A 15427-nucleotide genomic window follows, 5' to 3' on the forward strand; every position below is an offset into this window, starting at 1 on the left:
ACTATGACATAAGTACTATGACATCAGTCATCTATGACGTCAGTCATCTCATATTTCATTGCCCTACTTCACACAAGAGTGTCACACAAAAGTAGTGAAGATCGGCTATTTTCACTCTTTTAAAATATACAAAAAAAAGAATCCTATCTTAAAATTGGCTAGTGGGAGGGCTAATGTACTGTATATAGGGTTAAAGTGGTTAAACTGATTTTGATGCTATATTAACTAATTTGGCTGGGGACCCCCTAGAACCCCCTCAGGGACCCCTGGGGGTCCCCGAATCCCACTTTGAGAACCCCTGTTCTAGGCTGTTCGGCCTCTACAGTTCCATGCCTTAAGAATCTGGTTTTCTTCCATTTGTTTTCTCTCTTACCGTCTTTCCCATTTGCATTCTCTCTCTGCCTCTCTCTCTCTCACATCATGACTAATTTAATATCACTGCAGTAGCTCTGTGTAAACTCTGTTATTATTGCTTTCATTACAAAATGTCAAAGATTTGCCCTTGCTCTGCATTAGTACATAATAATGTTATCACTCGATAACATTATGCTTAATTTATACAAATATTTATACTGAAAGTATAAATATTGACCCTTGTGGGTCCATTTCAAATTAACACATTGTATTGTGCAACGAGGCAATGTAATGATGATGATGAATTGTGGTGACAGGTGAAACATTGTTCATCCGTATTCTATTAATCATCTGCAGAATCAGCACAGTGCAACGCATCTAAATTAAATTGTCCAAATAGTGCATGAAAAAAAACAAGATAGTTCTACTATGGCTATGCGTAAAACCAAGCACTGTATCACTGTTCTATTAATAATGTTTAGATTACAGTGCTGAAGAGTATAACATGAATAAATACTAATAAATGAAGATGATCACCTGGGCATTTGTCATTGCCCGAGCTTATCCAACCGAGGGCTTTGACAAATGCTGAGTGATCCCATAGTCTTATTTATTAATCACTTAAACACTATACTTCATTGACTGAGGTCCCACAGGGGTCTAAACTTGGTCCACTCCCTTTTCCACTCTACACCAAATCTCTTCACTGAAAAATAGGCAATCTACAAGCTCACAATGCGCTGCAACACATTGTGAGCTTGTACAGTTAGATCTGCCATTTCTTGCCAAACGTTCATCTATTTTCACAGAATGTTACGAGTATAAAGGACCACAATGGAAACAAGCCCCTGGGGCTTTTCGTGTTATCCTTTTACCATAACATTTGACTGTACTACCTGTATTAATCGTGTTAATAAAGTATTCAATCAATCAATCGCCTTTCATGACACGCGCAGAACAGGGACTCTAGGGTTCATGTGGTGATGGAACTTTCCATGTCAACATGGATGAATCTGGTCCAGCAAACACGGTGGCTGCGGATGGTTTGGTCGAATTCATGGCTGAGGAGACACTGGAGTTCATCCAGGCACAAATGAAACAAAACACAGAGTGGAATATAGTGACCTTTGACAACTCACAGTATGGCTGTGTGAGTAGTGACCTTTGACAACTCACAGTATGGCTGTGTGAGTACTGCCAACCAGTGGTGGAATTTTTATTTTATATTTTTATATTTTTTCAAGTAAAAGTAGCAATACCACAATATAAAAATACTCTGTTACAAGTAAAAGGCCTGTGTTCAAAATGTTAGTATCAAAGTATCAAAAGTAAAAGTACTAAAATGTTTGAAAATAGCAGATCTACAAGCTCACAACGCGTCGTGATGCGTTTCAAACAGCCTATGTATAAAATAGGGCTGAAGTGGTTAATGTATGTCTTATAATATATTAATTTATACCTGCAAAGTAACTAGTAACTAAAGTTTTCAAATAATTGTAGTGGAGTAAAAGTACAATATTTGCCTCTGAGATGTAGAAGTAAAAGTACTGAACATTGAAAATACTCCAGTAAAGTAAAAAATACCTCAAAATTGTACTTAAGTACAGTACTTGAGTAAATGTACTTAGTTACTTTACACCACTGTTACCAACAAAGGAAAGGCACACTCGCCAGCAACACACCTGCGTCCAACTGTTCCCCCCCGCAGTGAAGGGGAATCACAGCAGGACAAAACCATTTTGTTCGACTCAACGTAAAACTTGAAGACTTGAATCCTAGAGGTGAAAGGTCATGTGGTGAAGTAGGGAGGACGGGGCCAGTTCAGCACAGACAGTTTAGTGGCACTGCAAAAAAGATACAGCATTTGTGCTGATTGCTGCCGTGTATAACCTCCAGAGAAGATGCACTTGACCTGTCTGCAGTTCCTAGCATCACACACGACTAGCATTCCTTTTATCACACCCTTCACCCATGGCAGGGTTTAGAGATGATATATTATTTTATGTTAATATATACAGTATATGCTGTATGTTGTATATATATACTGTATGTTAAAATACGCTGGTTTTCTAAGGACAAAAGGAGAGATGTGGGAGAATTCATGTACTCAAATGTACATAATGGTCCAGTCTCAGATATGAGAGTGTGTCGGCTTCTGTGACCCACTTCAGTGTGTAGATGCATATATTTGTGTGTGTGTGTGTGTGTGTGTGTGTGTGTGTGTGTGTGTGTGTGCGTGTATCAGGTGTGTGTGTACACTGATGTACATCCTCCTCCTGTATGTCTTTTGGCATATTATGCTGGCTAAGTTCAAACTAGCCTCCACAAAAAAGGCACTAATGTTTTTACATTAAGCCCTATGAGAAATGACCAAGAGGTGACTGCATAGTGTCCACCTTTAAAAAGGCACTATGCGGAGGAGGCTTTCAACAGTTAAGAATAGTTACACTTTTTTGAGAAATGCGCTTATGACATGGACTGCTTTTTCTCAGCTGTCCAACGACTGTACACAAATGTAGAGCTCAGTCTGAGCTGATGGTCGTCTCTCTCTATACCCCGTTGTCGGCCAGTGGTGGAAAAAAGTATTCACATTTTTCCAATAGTAGAAATACTCATTATGCAGAATGTCCCATTTCACTAGTTTTCAAATGTATAAATTGTATAAAAATCTTTTGAAAAGAGCAGATCTACAAGCTCACAATGCGTTGCATTGCGACGCATTGTGAGCTTGTAGATTTGCTATTTTCAAATGGACGAATTGTATATAGGGCTGAAGTGGTTAATAAGTGGTTAGTAAAAGTGCCTCAAAATTGTACTTGAGTACATGTACTTAGTTACTTTCCACCACTGTTGTCGGCCATGGAGGCAACCACACTCGACTACCACATCTTCTGGCTAACCAAAACAGTATATTAAACCTATTATTACATATTTAATTACATCGTATACTATTCGCTATGTGGAATCGAATACTGTAGGCATAATATATACCTACGGTATTAATATATCGCTGATTCAACATAAAGCGAGTTGTGGTCTAGTGTTGTGGTCTACAGCTCCACTGCTCTAGACGGAGCAAAGCCAGCAGCCACATCAGACCGGAGAGAGGTGACGGCCGGGGAGGAAAAACACAGACAGTCCGTCTCCCTCTGACAGCTTATCTATAAACCATCGATCCATTTTGGACGATAAATATGCCCTGCAGTCGCTCAATCTTCATTAATTTCACATCTACACCTACTAGTTTAAAACTTTGTTATCAATACTCGGCACTTTACGTATAGAGTTATATTGAAGTCGGTTTCTGTCGATCACTTGACGCCCCCCCCCCCCTCCTCTTTTTTTCAGCCGAAAAAGCACAATTTGTTCACAAATGGTGGCTAGACTCTAAATGGACTCTATTCTCCAACAGCAAGAATGTACTGTATATGAGTTGAACGGGATAGATAGAGAGATACAGTAAAGAGATCAGGTGAGAGAGAAAAGACGAAAGAGGAAACATGGCGAGAAACCATGCAAGAAAGAGGAGAGATGTCCTACAGTATTAAAAAGAAAACCCTGCTACATGGAGGATGAGCGAAAGATAAAAAGGAACACAGGAATAGCATGTGTGAACGGAGTGGTCGGCCACAGTGCATCTACATATTTAATGTGCCCTTGGGTTGTCAGTTTAGTCTCAGCATAATCACTCACTCTGCTATTACTGTAGGAATGAGGGACAAGAGGAGAGGCAAAGGGAGAAGACTGAAGGGTGCTGTAACGAGATGCTACCGTTTGGCTGAGGAATCAGAGGTTGTTGAGGAGAGAAGAAGTCTTTGTGCTGCGGAGACCAGACAGTACAAAATGTGTGAAAGTTGGGGGGGGGGGGGGGGGGTGTGTGTGTGCATGGGGCTGTAGTAACCTATGAGGACTCGGCCAAATTTGTGATGTGATGTAGAGAGAGAGTTTAAGGTCAGAGACAGCATATAAGTCTCCAAAATAACACACAAGACAAATACCAGCTGACAGGCTCACCCATCAACAGCGGGCCAGGCCTGACATTTGTGTGTGTGTGTGTGTGTGTGTGTGTGTGTGTGTGTGTGTGTGTGCGCGTGTGTGCGTGCGTGCGTGCGTGCCGTGTGCGTGTGTGTGTGTGTGTGTGTGTGTGTGTGAATTGGGGCTGAGTGGGGGGGCTCTTGCTGCAGTAAATCACTTGGGCAGTTTGCTACCATCTGCACTGTCCTCTCAGGCTGACCTTTGATTTCAGCTGGGCCTGGGAGGGTTCTCTTTTTTTCTATTTACTCAAAACTATCACACTTCGAGACAGGACTTTTGGGAGCTGCTCACTTTTTATCTTTATTTTTATGGTTTGCAGAGAGGTATTTCTGCTGCCTCCGCAATAAGAGGCCGATATAACTGAAAACCGAACAGTGGGCTGAAATTTAAACTCCTTGTCCTTCAGCCTCAGGGTGCTGCAGCTGTAAGACAAGACTTTATTATGCTCCTGCCTTTCACGTGCACTTTGTCGCTGTATGCCAAGCCCACATTATTGTGTTGTGGTAGTGCAACCAAAAACTCCTCCAAAGTTCAACCTTTTAAAAAAAGTTTGGGTAGGAGTGCTTCCTGGACTGACTCAAATTGATTTGGTTTGAGGTGCTCTCTGGATAGGGATATAAAGAATTAAACAATATAAGAAAGCTGGCACGCTCTTAAACGCTCTCTAAAAAGCCTTTATTGTCATGGCATGGTCATATTAACCACTTAAAACCTATATACTTCGTTGACTGTACTACTTGCAATGTGTTATGAACTTGTAGATCTTATATTTCAGCTAAATGTCTGCATATTTTAGCCTATTGCCTATTGCGACATGCCCAGAACAGAATAGGGACGCTAGGGTTCTCGTATGAGGGGACAAGTGTCCCTCAGAACCGTTCTTCGGTCGCATGGGAAGCATGTAGCCCCCTTCAGGATACACCTAGGATAAGGGTTTGCCAGAGATGTTGAACTCACTGCCCAAATCCGGTTCGGCCCCATGTGTGTGTATCTGGGTTCCTGGATTCTTTCCTCCCCTTGACGTCCCTCCTCTTCCTCTGCATTACACGGCTTATAAATAGGATTTGGGGTATTATTGAGAGTGATGATGCCCAGTCAGACCTTCCCCGAACCACCATTAATCTGATTTAGGAGATGCCCTACTCTACAAGATAAACTGGTACACAGCCATCCACGACCAAACACCCAACAAACGTCATGGTTTGCTCCAGAACCCAAGGGGTCCTATAAGTGCAACCACTTGCAGCCACTGCATACATTTTATACAGACAAAGACTGACTTCAACATTAATCTCTTCATTAACGTTAAAACCTTGTTTGTTATCCATCGCCTATAATGTCCCAGTTGCAAAGTATTTTTTTTTTACATTGGAAGAACAATAAACAGCTTACAGGACAGGCTAGCAGAACACAAATATGCTGTTCACTCAGTTATAATGTAAACACAATTTGGACTCCTATAACAGAAACAGAATCGTAAAGGCAAGCCTTTTGGATCGACAATCTACAGGCTACTAAACATGCCTAAATGAGGACCTAGAATCTAGATTATACTGCTTTCTTGAAAACAGGGAAAGCATCTGTCATTTTAGATTTTTGCGTTTGCTATTCAAAAATAGCAGATGTACAAGCGCGCTGCGAGCTTTTACATCTTCTATTTTTGAAAAAAATTGGAAAATCTTGAAAGTGCGAGAACTACCGATTTAGACGACATTTGTGGAATCGGCCTCAGGTCTTAATAGGTTAAAAGCTGAAACGTCTCAGAGTCTGTGTAAAACATCAACCTTTGTGCTCGGGGTGGCCCCTCAAGTGCTTGAGAACAGTATGGGTTAAGCATTCTCTGTGTATTCTTCTTTATGTATAATATATTGGACCAACAACCGTATCACATATGCTGTCATCTCCTCTGATGCTCTTTTGGCTGGTGTGTTGTTTTGTTTTTGTTTTTAGTTTTTCCCATTTTTGTCTTTTTTCCCCCCTTATTTCCTTTTTGTACCTTTTTATTTCATGTCAAATGCGTTCACTTTTGTGAGGGGGTTGGGTTGGAGCCTGGGAGGGTTTGTTTGTTGTGTTTGTCTTTTGTGTTGCTGTTTTTTTTCAGAAAACTAGAATGTTTGTTTTATGATCCTGTAAGCTGTGACAATCCTTCTATAAAAATGTTAAAATAAAACATCAACCCCCCCCATCTCCCTCCATTTCTACTCCCTCTCCTATCACCCTTTCTTTTCCTCTTCTCTCTCTCTCTCTCCTCTCTTCATCGTTGCCCTCTTTCACTCCTACTCCAGCCCCCCCCCTCCCCCCTCTGCCCTTCACCACCCAGTTGAGAGCATGATGCTCAGCAGCTCCGTGGAGGTCCCCAGCCCGGGCGGGCTGAGTGGGCTGAGTGCGGCGGCCCGGAACGTGGTGCGCTCCTCCAGCATCTCGGGGGCCATGTACAACCTGGAGAAGAGCCCGACGAGCAACGGCAGCCCGGACACCGCCTCGCTGGCCGGCTTCAAGAAGAGGCGCTCCAGCCTCGGGGCCAAGATGGTCGCCATCGTGGGGCTGTCGCAATGGAGCAAGAGCACCCAGCAGCTCAACCAGCAAGGTCAGTCAGTCGGTGGGATTGTGTTTTTTTTCCAACGTGTTTGAGTTTCATGGTGGTTTCTTGTTGAGCGGTGCCGGGGTCACTCGGGTGACTATCGTTGTACAGGTTTCTCTCTCTCTCTCTCGCTCTAGGCGTTTTAACATTGTTAAGTTTATTGCACAATGTCCTCAGGCTGTACTTCTACATGCTCTTGTTTACACACAGCTCTACTCCCCCCCTCCCCCCCCCCATGTTTACAACATACTGTAACAAAACCCTCCGTGAAGGTCAAGGCGACTTGTGCCTTTAATGATACCTCTTTCTTTGAATGCTTTCCCCCTTCTTTCAAATTTTCATTCTTAGGCTCAGGCTTTCACGTCCCTTTTGTCCGAACCCCCTGTCGTCTTTCTCTTATTAGAGACCATCAGCCTTCTCTCAACTGCGCCTCTCAACTTGCCCTTGCTTTACAAGAGGGGGACCCTGATAGCTTTATGATAATGAAATGATTTAAACGCTCCTGGGTGTCCGTCCGGGTGGTTCCTGCCCACGGTCATGGAGATGGGGGTTTGAATCTTCCACAGTCCATCCAGACGGGCGCTCCAACAAACACAATTGTCCATGTTTGTGGGTGGATAGCTGGTTGGGGTGGGCGATCTCTGTCACTGCACTAGCAACTCCTACAAGTTGGGCAGTGGTTCTCAACCTTTTCAGGCCGTGACCCCCCAAATGAATCATATTTGACCTGGGGATGTATGTATGTGTACCGATTTGCGTGAAATTTGGATACAATCTGAAGGAGGTAATATAAAAAAATGCGTTTTACATAAGTCAGCCTCTTGGTGGCGCTATAAAAGGCAGATGTGAAAAATGCAGGGCAAAGGTTTTTCCTTGGCCTCTACGGAGTGCGCTTGGGGTTTTAACTGCAGATAGAATCTGTTATTCTTTCTCTCTCTCTTTTGTATGGCAGAAGTGCTTTATAGCACATTTACCGAGGTAATTGATTTTACTATTTTACTAACCTGTATGGAACATCAGTCGTTCCATGCTACGACGTGTGTTGATATTAGCATAAGCCATTGTGAACTGTATTCAGCAATGTGTACTCATCAGTCTCCATTATATAACCGCCATTACATCTCTTATTGAACAAACTCCAAAGTAGCTCTGCCCTTTGTCAGTGGTGGAAAAAGTGCTCAAATTCTTTACTTAAGTAAAAGTACCAAAACTAAAGTTTTCAAATAATTGTAGTGGAGTAAAAGTACAATATTTGCCTCTGAGATGTAGTGGAGTAGAAGTAAAAGTATTGGATATTGGAAATACTCAAGTAAAGTACAAATACCTGAAAATCATACTGAAGTACAGTACTTAAGTAAATATAATTATGTACTTTCCACCACTGCCCTTTCTGTGGGATTGTTGTGTATTCTCTCCCCAAGTCCCGTTCAAGGGGGCTAAAATGCTATTGTGCGGCTATATTGAACTCAATAGCCTCTGGTGGCTACCATAGCAGCTACTAGCGAGGCTGGTGGCTGTATGTTGATAATAGTGGCAGTGTGCTCTAATATGTCTCCTGTGGGGTGTAATTACAGAGGCTGTGCAGCTGCAAAGAAAAGTATTTCTCACTTGGCTCCTCGATGGCAAACACAAGCCCACTCACTCTCAGTGGGGATATTGGAAAACATGCCGTCCACCCGGGCTTAGTAGAGAGAGAGAGAGCAGAGAGCAGAGAGCAGAGATGTAAGCTCATGGCGACGGCCTGGTTCTTCTAGTGCATTGTTCTTTGTTTCAGCTGCAAACACTTGCGACTCCGTCTCTCCAAATCCCCTCGGGGTTCTTATTCAGCACATTTCAGCCCTTTTTTAGGGCCTACAGTTTGTGTGTGTGTGTGTGTGTGTGTGTGTGTGTGTGTGTGTGTGTGTGTGTGTGTGTGTGTGTGTGTGTGTGTGTGTGTGTGTGTGTGTGTGTGTGTGTGTGTGTGTGTGTGTGTGTGTGTGTGTGTGTGTGTGTGTTTTTCCCCCGTTTGTGAACTTGATATACATGCATGATGAACCTGTGTGTGTGCGCTCCTGTGTATGCACTGTATGTTTGAGTTGTCTCTGGTGAGTGGATCACTGGGCCGTAGTGTTCTGCTTTGAGTGCTGTCGGAGTGCTGTGAGTCAGACTGAAGGGATGCTTGTTGCTTTTTCAGGATGTTCTACCTCTGTCTGCAGCCCGTTCTCACCGGTCTGTGTGTTTTGTAGTGTGTGTGTGTGTGTGTGTGTGTGTGTGTGTGTGTGTGTGTGTGTGTGTGTGTGTGTGTGTGTGTGTGTGTGTGTGTGTGTGTGTGTGTGTGTGTGTGTGTGTGTGTGTGTGTGTGTGTGTGTGTGTGTGTTTTTTGCATCCGCTTGAATGTGCATGTACTGTATGTTAGAGAGAGACAGAGACAGGTGGAGGGTTGGGTTTATTCCTGCTAATGAGTCTCTGTCAGCCGGGGTAGTTCTGAACCATGCTGGTGTCATACTGAACTTATCTGCCAATGTAGAACATTACAAACCCGACCCGAACCCATTTTAGTTTTAAAAATAATTAAATGTCAACTTCGTGCTGATTTTACTATTTGAAGATCCGGATCAGTGGATCCTGTCTGTATGTTCTTCCAGTGTTTCTCCTACAAGCATTCAGCAGCAGCCCCCGTTGCTGAAATATCATCGCCGCTGTAGAAGTTTCATGTAAATTATAATATATTGTATTTTTTAACGATGGAAGACAGCTCCGTCTTTTGTCTTTATAAACTGAAGTTATATTATTTTACGCTCTTAGTACGGACGCTTCATGACCAGTGACACATATGTAAAGGTGCGTTGTTTTTTTTTGCGTGGCAATTACATACAACGTCAATGCAAAGACGCAGCGTTACATAGCATGCGTTACATCAAGCGGCGCGAAAGCGGCGAGGCGAATGGGGCGACGCAAACGAAGCGGCCTCTATCTTTGCTCCAGCTGGAAAAATCCAAGTGAAGCGACGTTTGCTCCCCCAATCGAGTTAAATATACGTACACTGAGGATTTTACAGTGTAGACTGGGGTCCCAGAGATCAAATCGAGGTCCCTGGCATAATGCGTGTGAAATTGGGGGTCCTTGAAATAATAACGGTTGTGAATCACTGGCTTAGACTGATAGAAGCTGATGGCAGACTGGTTACATATTGGGGAAGAAGAGTGTGTCTTGTTTTGCAGGAGAGAATGATGAAAAAGTGGGAAATGAGCAGTTAAAAAAAGAATGGGCGCTTTGCTTGCTACGTCCTCCCATGCCAGCTCTGACATAGTGGCCATATGGCCAATGAATAGCACAACACATGTACACAGATATGTACACACGCATACATACATACATACATACATACATACATACATACATACATACATACATACATACATACATACATACATACATACATACATACATACATACATACAACCTCCCTTCCTCCTCTCTTTCTATCTCTCTCTCTCTCGCACCCTCTATCACTCTCGGGTTCAGCAAAGCCATACAGCTTAACTCTCTCAGTGCCAATGAAATAGAAAAAATATTGCGAACTGTGCCAAGATTTTTTTTGTTTTTTTCAAAGTAAAAAAAAAGTGCTTAGGAAGCGAGATACAGCCTTTTTCAGTTGTAAGTTAAACAAGGAGTGGATGGAGCTGCAAATCTTCAGATAATGATATCTTGGGTTCTGAACACTTTTTTTCAAAAAAAAAATTAATAATAATATTTTTTTTCTTTTTTTCTTCTTTTTTTTAAAAAAACTGGGCATTTTTCGTTCTGGCAGGGAGGGTATACATTAAAAACTCGGGATAACTCGGGGTCTGGCACTGAGAGAGTTAACATCTCCTCAAGGACACACTTCAGGCCTACAAACATGTGCACGGCCACGCACGTACGTGCACGCACGCACACACGCACGCACGTACTGGACTTTGAAGCCCAGTACAAGTACCTTTTGTATTTTATGCTGCAGTCTTGCCGACATGCCACACTATACCTGTATGAGTGAGTGAGAAATAAAAACGTCTTGATTCTTCTCGACAAAAAAATAAGTATCCTTTTTAGTGATGACTGACACGCACGCTCGCACGCACGCACGCACGCTCGCATACCGATACCCATTGTCTAATGATCCCATTGTTTAGTGATGGTTGATGAATCTAGAATCTAGATCCTCTAGTAAACAATGTGCATCACAAGCACACACGCACAAGCACACGCACACACAAACACACACACACACACAAAGCATGCACGTCCGCACGCAAGCACATGCACATACATGCCTGCACACACACACACACACACACACACACACACACACACACACACACACACACACACAAGCAAGCATGCTCGTCCGCACGCAAGCACATGCACACACACACACACACACACACACACACACACACACACACACACACACACACACACACACACACACACACACACACACACACACACACACACACAAATGCATTAATGCACACGGAGAGAGCTTGGCGCATTCAAGCACAGCTGACACTTGTCTAACGCAGGCAGAGATGTCGATATGTTCACCAGAGGGCCTTTAATGTCTCTCTGCTCCTCATGATGAAGGGATCACAATGGAGGAGAAAGGGTTTGGAGGGAGGTCCAGGGGAGGAGGTGTGTGAGGAGGAGGGGAGGAATGGGCTGAGGGAGGAGGCTGTCTAAATTTAGATGTTCTCAGCTGGCAGAACAACACAGAGCTGGCTGGCACAAAATCACAGTATCATCCTCTCCTCTCCTCTCCTCTCCTCTCCTCTCCTCTCCTCTCCTCTCCTCTCCTCTCCTCTCCTCTCCTCTCGTCCTCACCTTCATCTTTGACTTTTCCTCGCTTCTCAGTTCCTCGCTTCTCAGTCTTGAACTTGCTTCCATAACTGTGTTCGTCAAATGTATTGTCTTTATATTACCGAGCTCCTATTTCCAGTGTTTGTGATTTGACTCAGCTTGAGAGGTGGGACGGGAACTAAATGAACCCACTAAGACCGGGAACGCATCTGTGTCATTTTAGATTTCTTTGGCTATTCAAAAATAGCAGATATACAAGCTCATAGCGTGGCACCGAGTGCCGCACTATGAGCTTGTAGATCTGCATTTCTTTTTTTTAATCGTGAGAATGTGTGCAAATCTTTGAATATATATATTTTCTAAAGCTAACATTTGTAACCCAAGTCTTTGCTTCTGGGGGGGGGGGGGGGGGGGGGGGGCTAGGAACAACATGTGTTTTAGATGGGGGTCCACGACCGAATACATACAATTTTGGGGGTTCTTGACATGAAAAAGTTTGAGCACCACTGATATATATATATACTGTATAGCAGCATACGTTTTTTCAAAGAAATTAAGACATTTGTAGATGCGTTCCCAGATTGAATGGATTAAGCGGCTTGTGTAAAACGGGCCCAAATGAATTGGCCCTGGGTAGTGCCATCGAATCCAATCTCACTCCGGTATCCTGGGTGTGGTTGTCCCGAGTTGCTAACGAGCTTACATTACTCTTACCAAGAATAGGGCATTTTTGCCGATCTACTAGGTTAATCCTCTCTAAGCTACGGTATTCCTGGAGACAAAACAAAGCTGTTTACTGAGTGAGGTCCAGTCACGTTTGGACGGAGAGAAAGTGATCTCCCCTAATCTGTTCTTTTCTCAACGGATTTTGACGCCAGCCAGAGGCAAAAAAGACAGTCCCAGGTGAACAGAAGGACTGCCCGAGACAGACAGGCGGGCTCGAACTATTCAGAAACAGACAGACAGTCAGAGAAGCAGATGGACGACAGATGGACGACGTGCAGCCAGCTACTGTAGATGAGACAAAAGTATAGACAATAACACTGACTGGTGGACATACTAAAAGCCTCATTTCTATACTTTGTCCTACGACCATGTCAAAAATGCCAAGTTTAACGAATGCGTCATTCTTTCTGACAAAAGAGGGAAGTGTTGCATTGTTCCAGTCGCTCACTCAACAGATGCTAGGAGGTAGGTACAATATTCAAAAGATAAATATCAGATATCAGATATAACTAGAACAAAATAAATAGCAGATATCAGATATAGATATCAGATATAAATAAATAGCAGATATACAAGCTCATAGCACGGCACTCGGTGCCACGCTATGAGCTTGTATATCTGCTATTTTTGAATAGCTAAAGACATCTAAAAATGACACAGATGCGTTCCCGGGAATCAAAAATCGAGAAAACTTTTTTTTTTTTGCATAATGTTTTTTCTTTTTCTTATTGAGCCATTAAAGACAGACAGAATGGGAGCAGCCAGGAGGACAACACAGACAGTCTTCCTGCTAGGTCAATGTTTATTTAGCCTTTGATGTTGCAAAGTTCTTGTTTTGTTCAGCCTCGGTGGTCAATACCAGCCCAGTCAGGTTGTCTGTCAGCGGACCATGTTCCCGGTGACATGCGTGTGGTTTGGCTCATGCAGCGGGGTCAGGTCTTAGAGCGGCCGGTTAATTATCAATCAGTCCCAGGTTGAAACGCTCCGCTGAACACAGAGGGGTGAGAGGGGGAGAGTGTGCAAGAGAGAAAGAGAGATGGAGTGAGAGAGAGAGGTGGAGAGAGGAGGAACAGGCAGACTTATAGGCAGAGAGAATGACGGAGAGTCAGAGAGAGAGAGAGAGAGACGGAAGCGAGGTATGGAGAAGGAGAGTGTGGGGATTTATAGCTGCAGCATGCTTCTTTTCGAAAGGAACAAAATGATGTAACTGCAGAGAAAACGAAAAACAAATGTGCAAACAAGTGCACTTCTTGCACATCCCAAGACTCTCTAGATAGCTGATCATCACCAATAGAAGACACCAATACAAACTTTGTGTGTGATTGGTCACACAATACAAGGTGCTTGTGATTTATTTGGTTTTAATTCAACATACCATCATGAGCAGTTTTGAAGAAAGGTTTTGTTTGCTTAGGACGCGCCATCACCTCTATAATCCCTCTCTGAGAGACCACAAACACAACCAGAAGCCGTTTTAATTCATGGAGAAGAGATAGCACACACTTTGTCCTCTGTGTCTGTCGCCAGAAACGGCGAAATCTCGCCCAAAAGCGAGTCGGAGGAACTAAGAGCGAAGATCCAGATGGCAAAAACAAAATCACCCTTCCAGCACTTGTATACAGTGGGCGGGGTCTAATGTTCAGCACTCAAAAGTGGAGTATAAAACTATTTAATCCACAGAGAAACTTGTAGTTGGCAAGCCGAGAGAAATGCGACTTCTTTTTAAGTATGCTGCCAGTTTTAATTGGGAAGTAGAGGTGAAGAACCTGGAGGCCAATAGTGAATGCATAGTCTACAGAAGAGAGAGAGAGAAGTAATGTGGAGGGAGTGGGGGGTGGTGGTGCCAAATGAAGTGGAACTGATAGAGACACAAACAAACACATAAACAAACAGAAAAGGCAAAGCGGACACAGAGGAGAGGAGAGTCTGTCAGAGAGCATCAAAGCATTAACCCATGAAGACCGGACCGGGAAAGCATCTGTGTCATTTTAGATTTCTTTGGGCTATTAAAAAATAGCAGATCTACAAGCTCGTAGCGCGTCACCTAGTGCCGCGCTTCGAGCTTGTAGATCTGCTATTTTTTTTAAATCTTGAAAATATATGCAAATCTTTGAGAATATATATTTTTTAAGGGATCATTTTTAACTCAAATCTTTGCTTCTGGGGATTCTACAAATATCTTCTAAATCCTAACAGTTTTATTTTTTAAATGTATATTGCTATATATCAGTGGTTCTCAAACTTTTTCATGTCAAGGACCCCCAAAATGTTATGTTTTTGGCCGCGGACCCCCATCTCAAAACATTTAGTTCCAGGGACCCCCACCAGAGGATTTCTCTAGAATAGCAGATCTACAAGCTCGTAGCGCGGCACTCGGTGCCACGCTATGAGCTAGTAGATCTGCTATTTTCAAATCTAAAATGACACAGATGCGTTCCCGGTTTAAATGGGTTAAGGGCCAGTGTTGTTATGGTGTTGTTATTGTGGCAGTGTATCTGCGGGGCGTGTTCTGCCCATGCAAAATTGGTGAATTGGTTCCAGTCAATTTGTTGCTACTGGCAACGGCTCGCCTGAGATTTTTCCAGAGCGTTTCTCGCCAACTCTTGGCTGCTTTGCAGTCGCACAGGGCAACAACACATATTTCACTTATTTGAAAATATTACAATTGTTAGTCAAAATTGTGTCAAAATATTAGGGCCGTCCCCTCGATTAATCGACTAGATGTTATTAGTTGATTAGTATTTTTTTTAATGCTTTGTTTCCAATGCTGAATGAGTTATTTCATGACAAATGATGCACACATCTCTTGTATATCTCTTTCATTCTAACAGTCTATAACTGTCAACCTGAATTGGCTTGTCTCTGCATAATTGTTTGTGTCGGCTGACAATGTGTCTTCTAAATCAAAGCGCC

The 15427-nt window shown here is 43.1% G+C and overlaps 2 protein-coding genes and 1 long non-coding RNA gene across 3 annotated transcripts in view; 1 reads left to right on the plus strand and 2 right to left on the minus strand.

Moving 5' to 3' along the window:
* The window catches only part of smap2 (small ArfGAP2), a 248994-nt gene that overhangs the window by 173277 nt on the left and 60290 nt on the right, over nucleotides 1-15427 (minus strand). The gene's annotated exons all lie outside the window — the stretch shown is intronic.
* The window catches only part of LOC311061548, a 197056-nt gene that overhangs the window by 94663 nt on the left and 86966 nt on the right, over nucleotides 1-15427 (minus strand). The window lies entirely within an intron of this gene.
* The window catches only part of rims3 (regulating synaptic membrane exocytosis 3), a gene marked incomplete at both ends in the record, with an annotated part of 33394 nt that continues 24684 nt past the window's right edge, over nucleotides 6718-15427 (plus strand). Inside the window, one exon of the mRNA XM_084079997.1 lies at nucleotides 6718-6976. Within this exon, the coding sequence (XP_083936123.1) occupies nucleotides 6718-6976 (259 nt within the window). The remainder of the gene's footprint in view (nucleotides 6977-15427) is intronic.

Source organism: Gymnoscopelus microlampas (assembly GCF_963454915.1).
Source record: "Gymnoscopelus microlampas genome assembly, chromosome: 15".
NCBI classification, from domain to species: domain Eukaryota; kingdom Metazoa; phylum Chordata; class Actinopteri; order Myctophiformes; family Myctophidae; genus Gymnoscopelus; species Gymnoscopelus microlampas.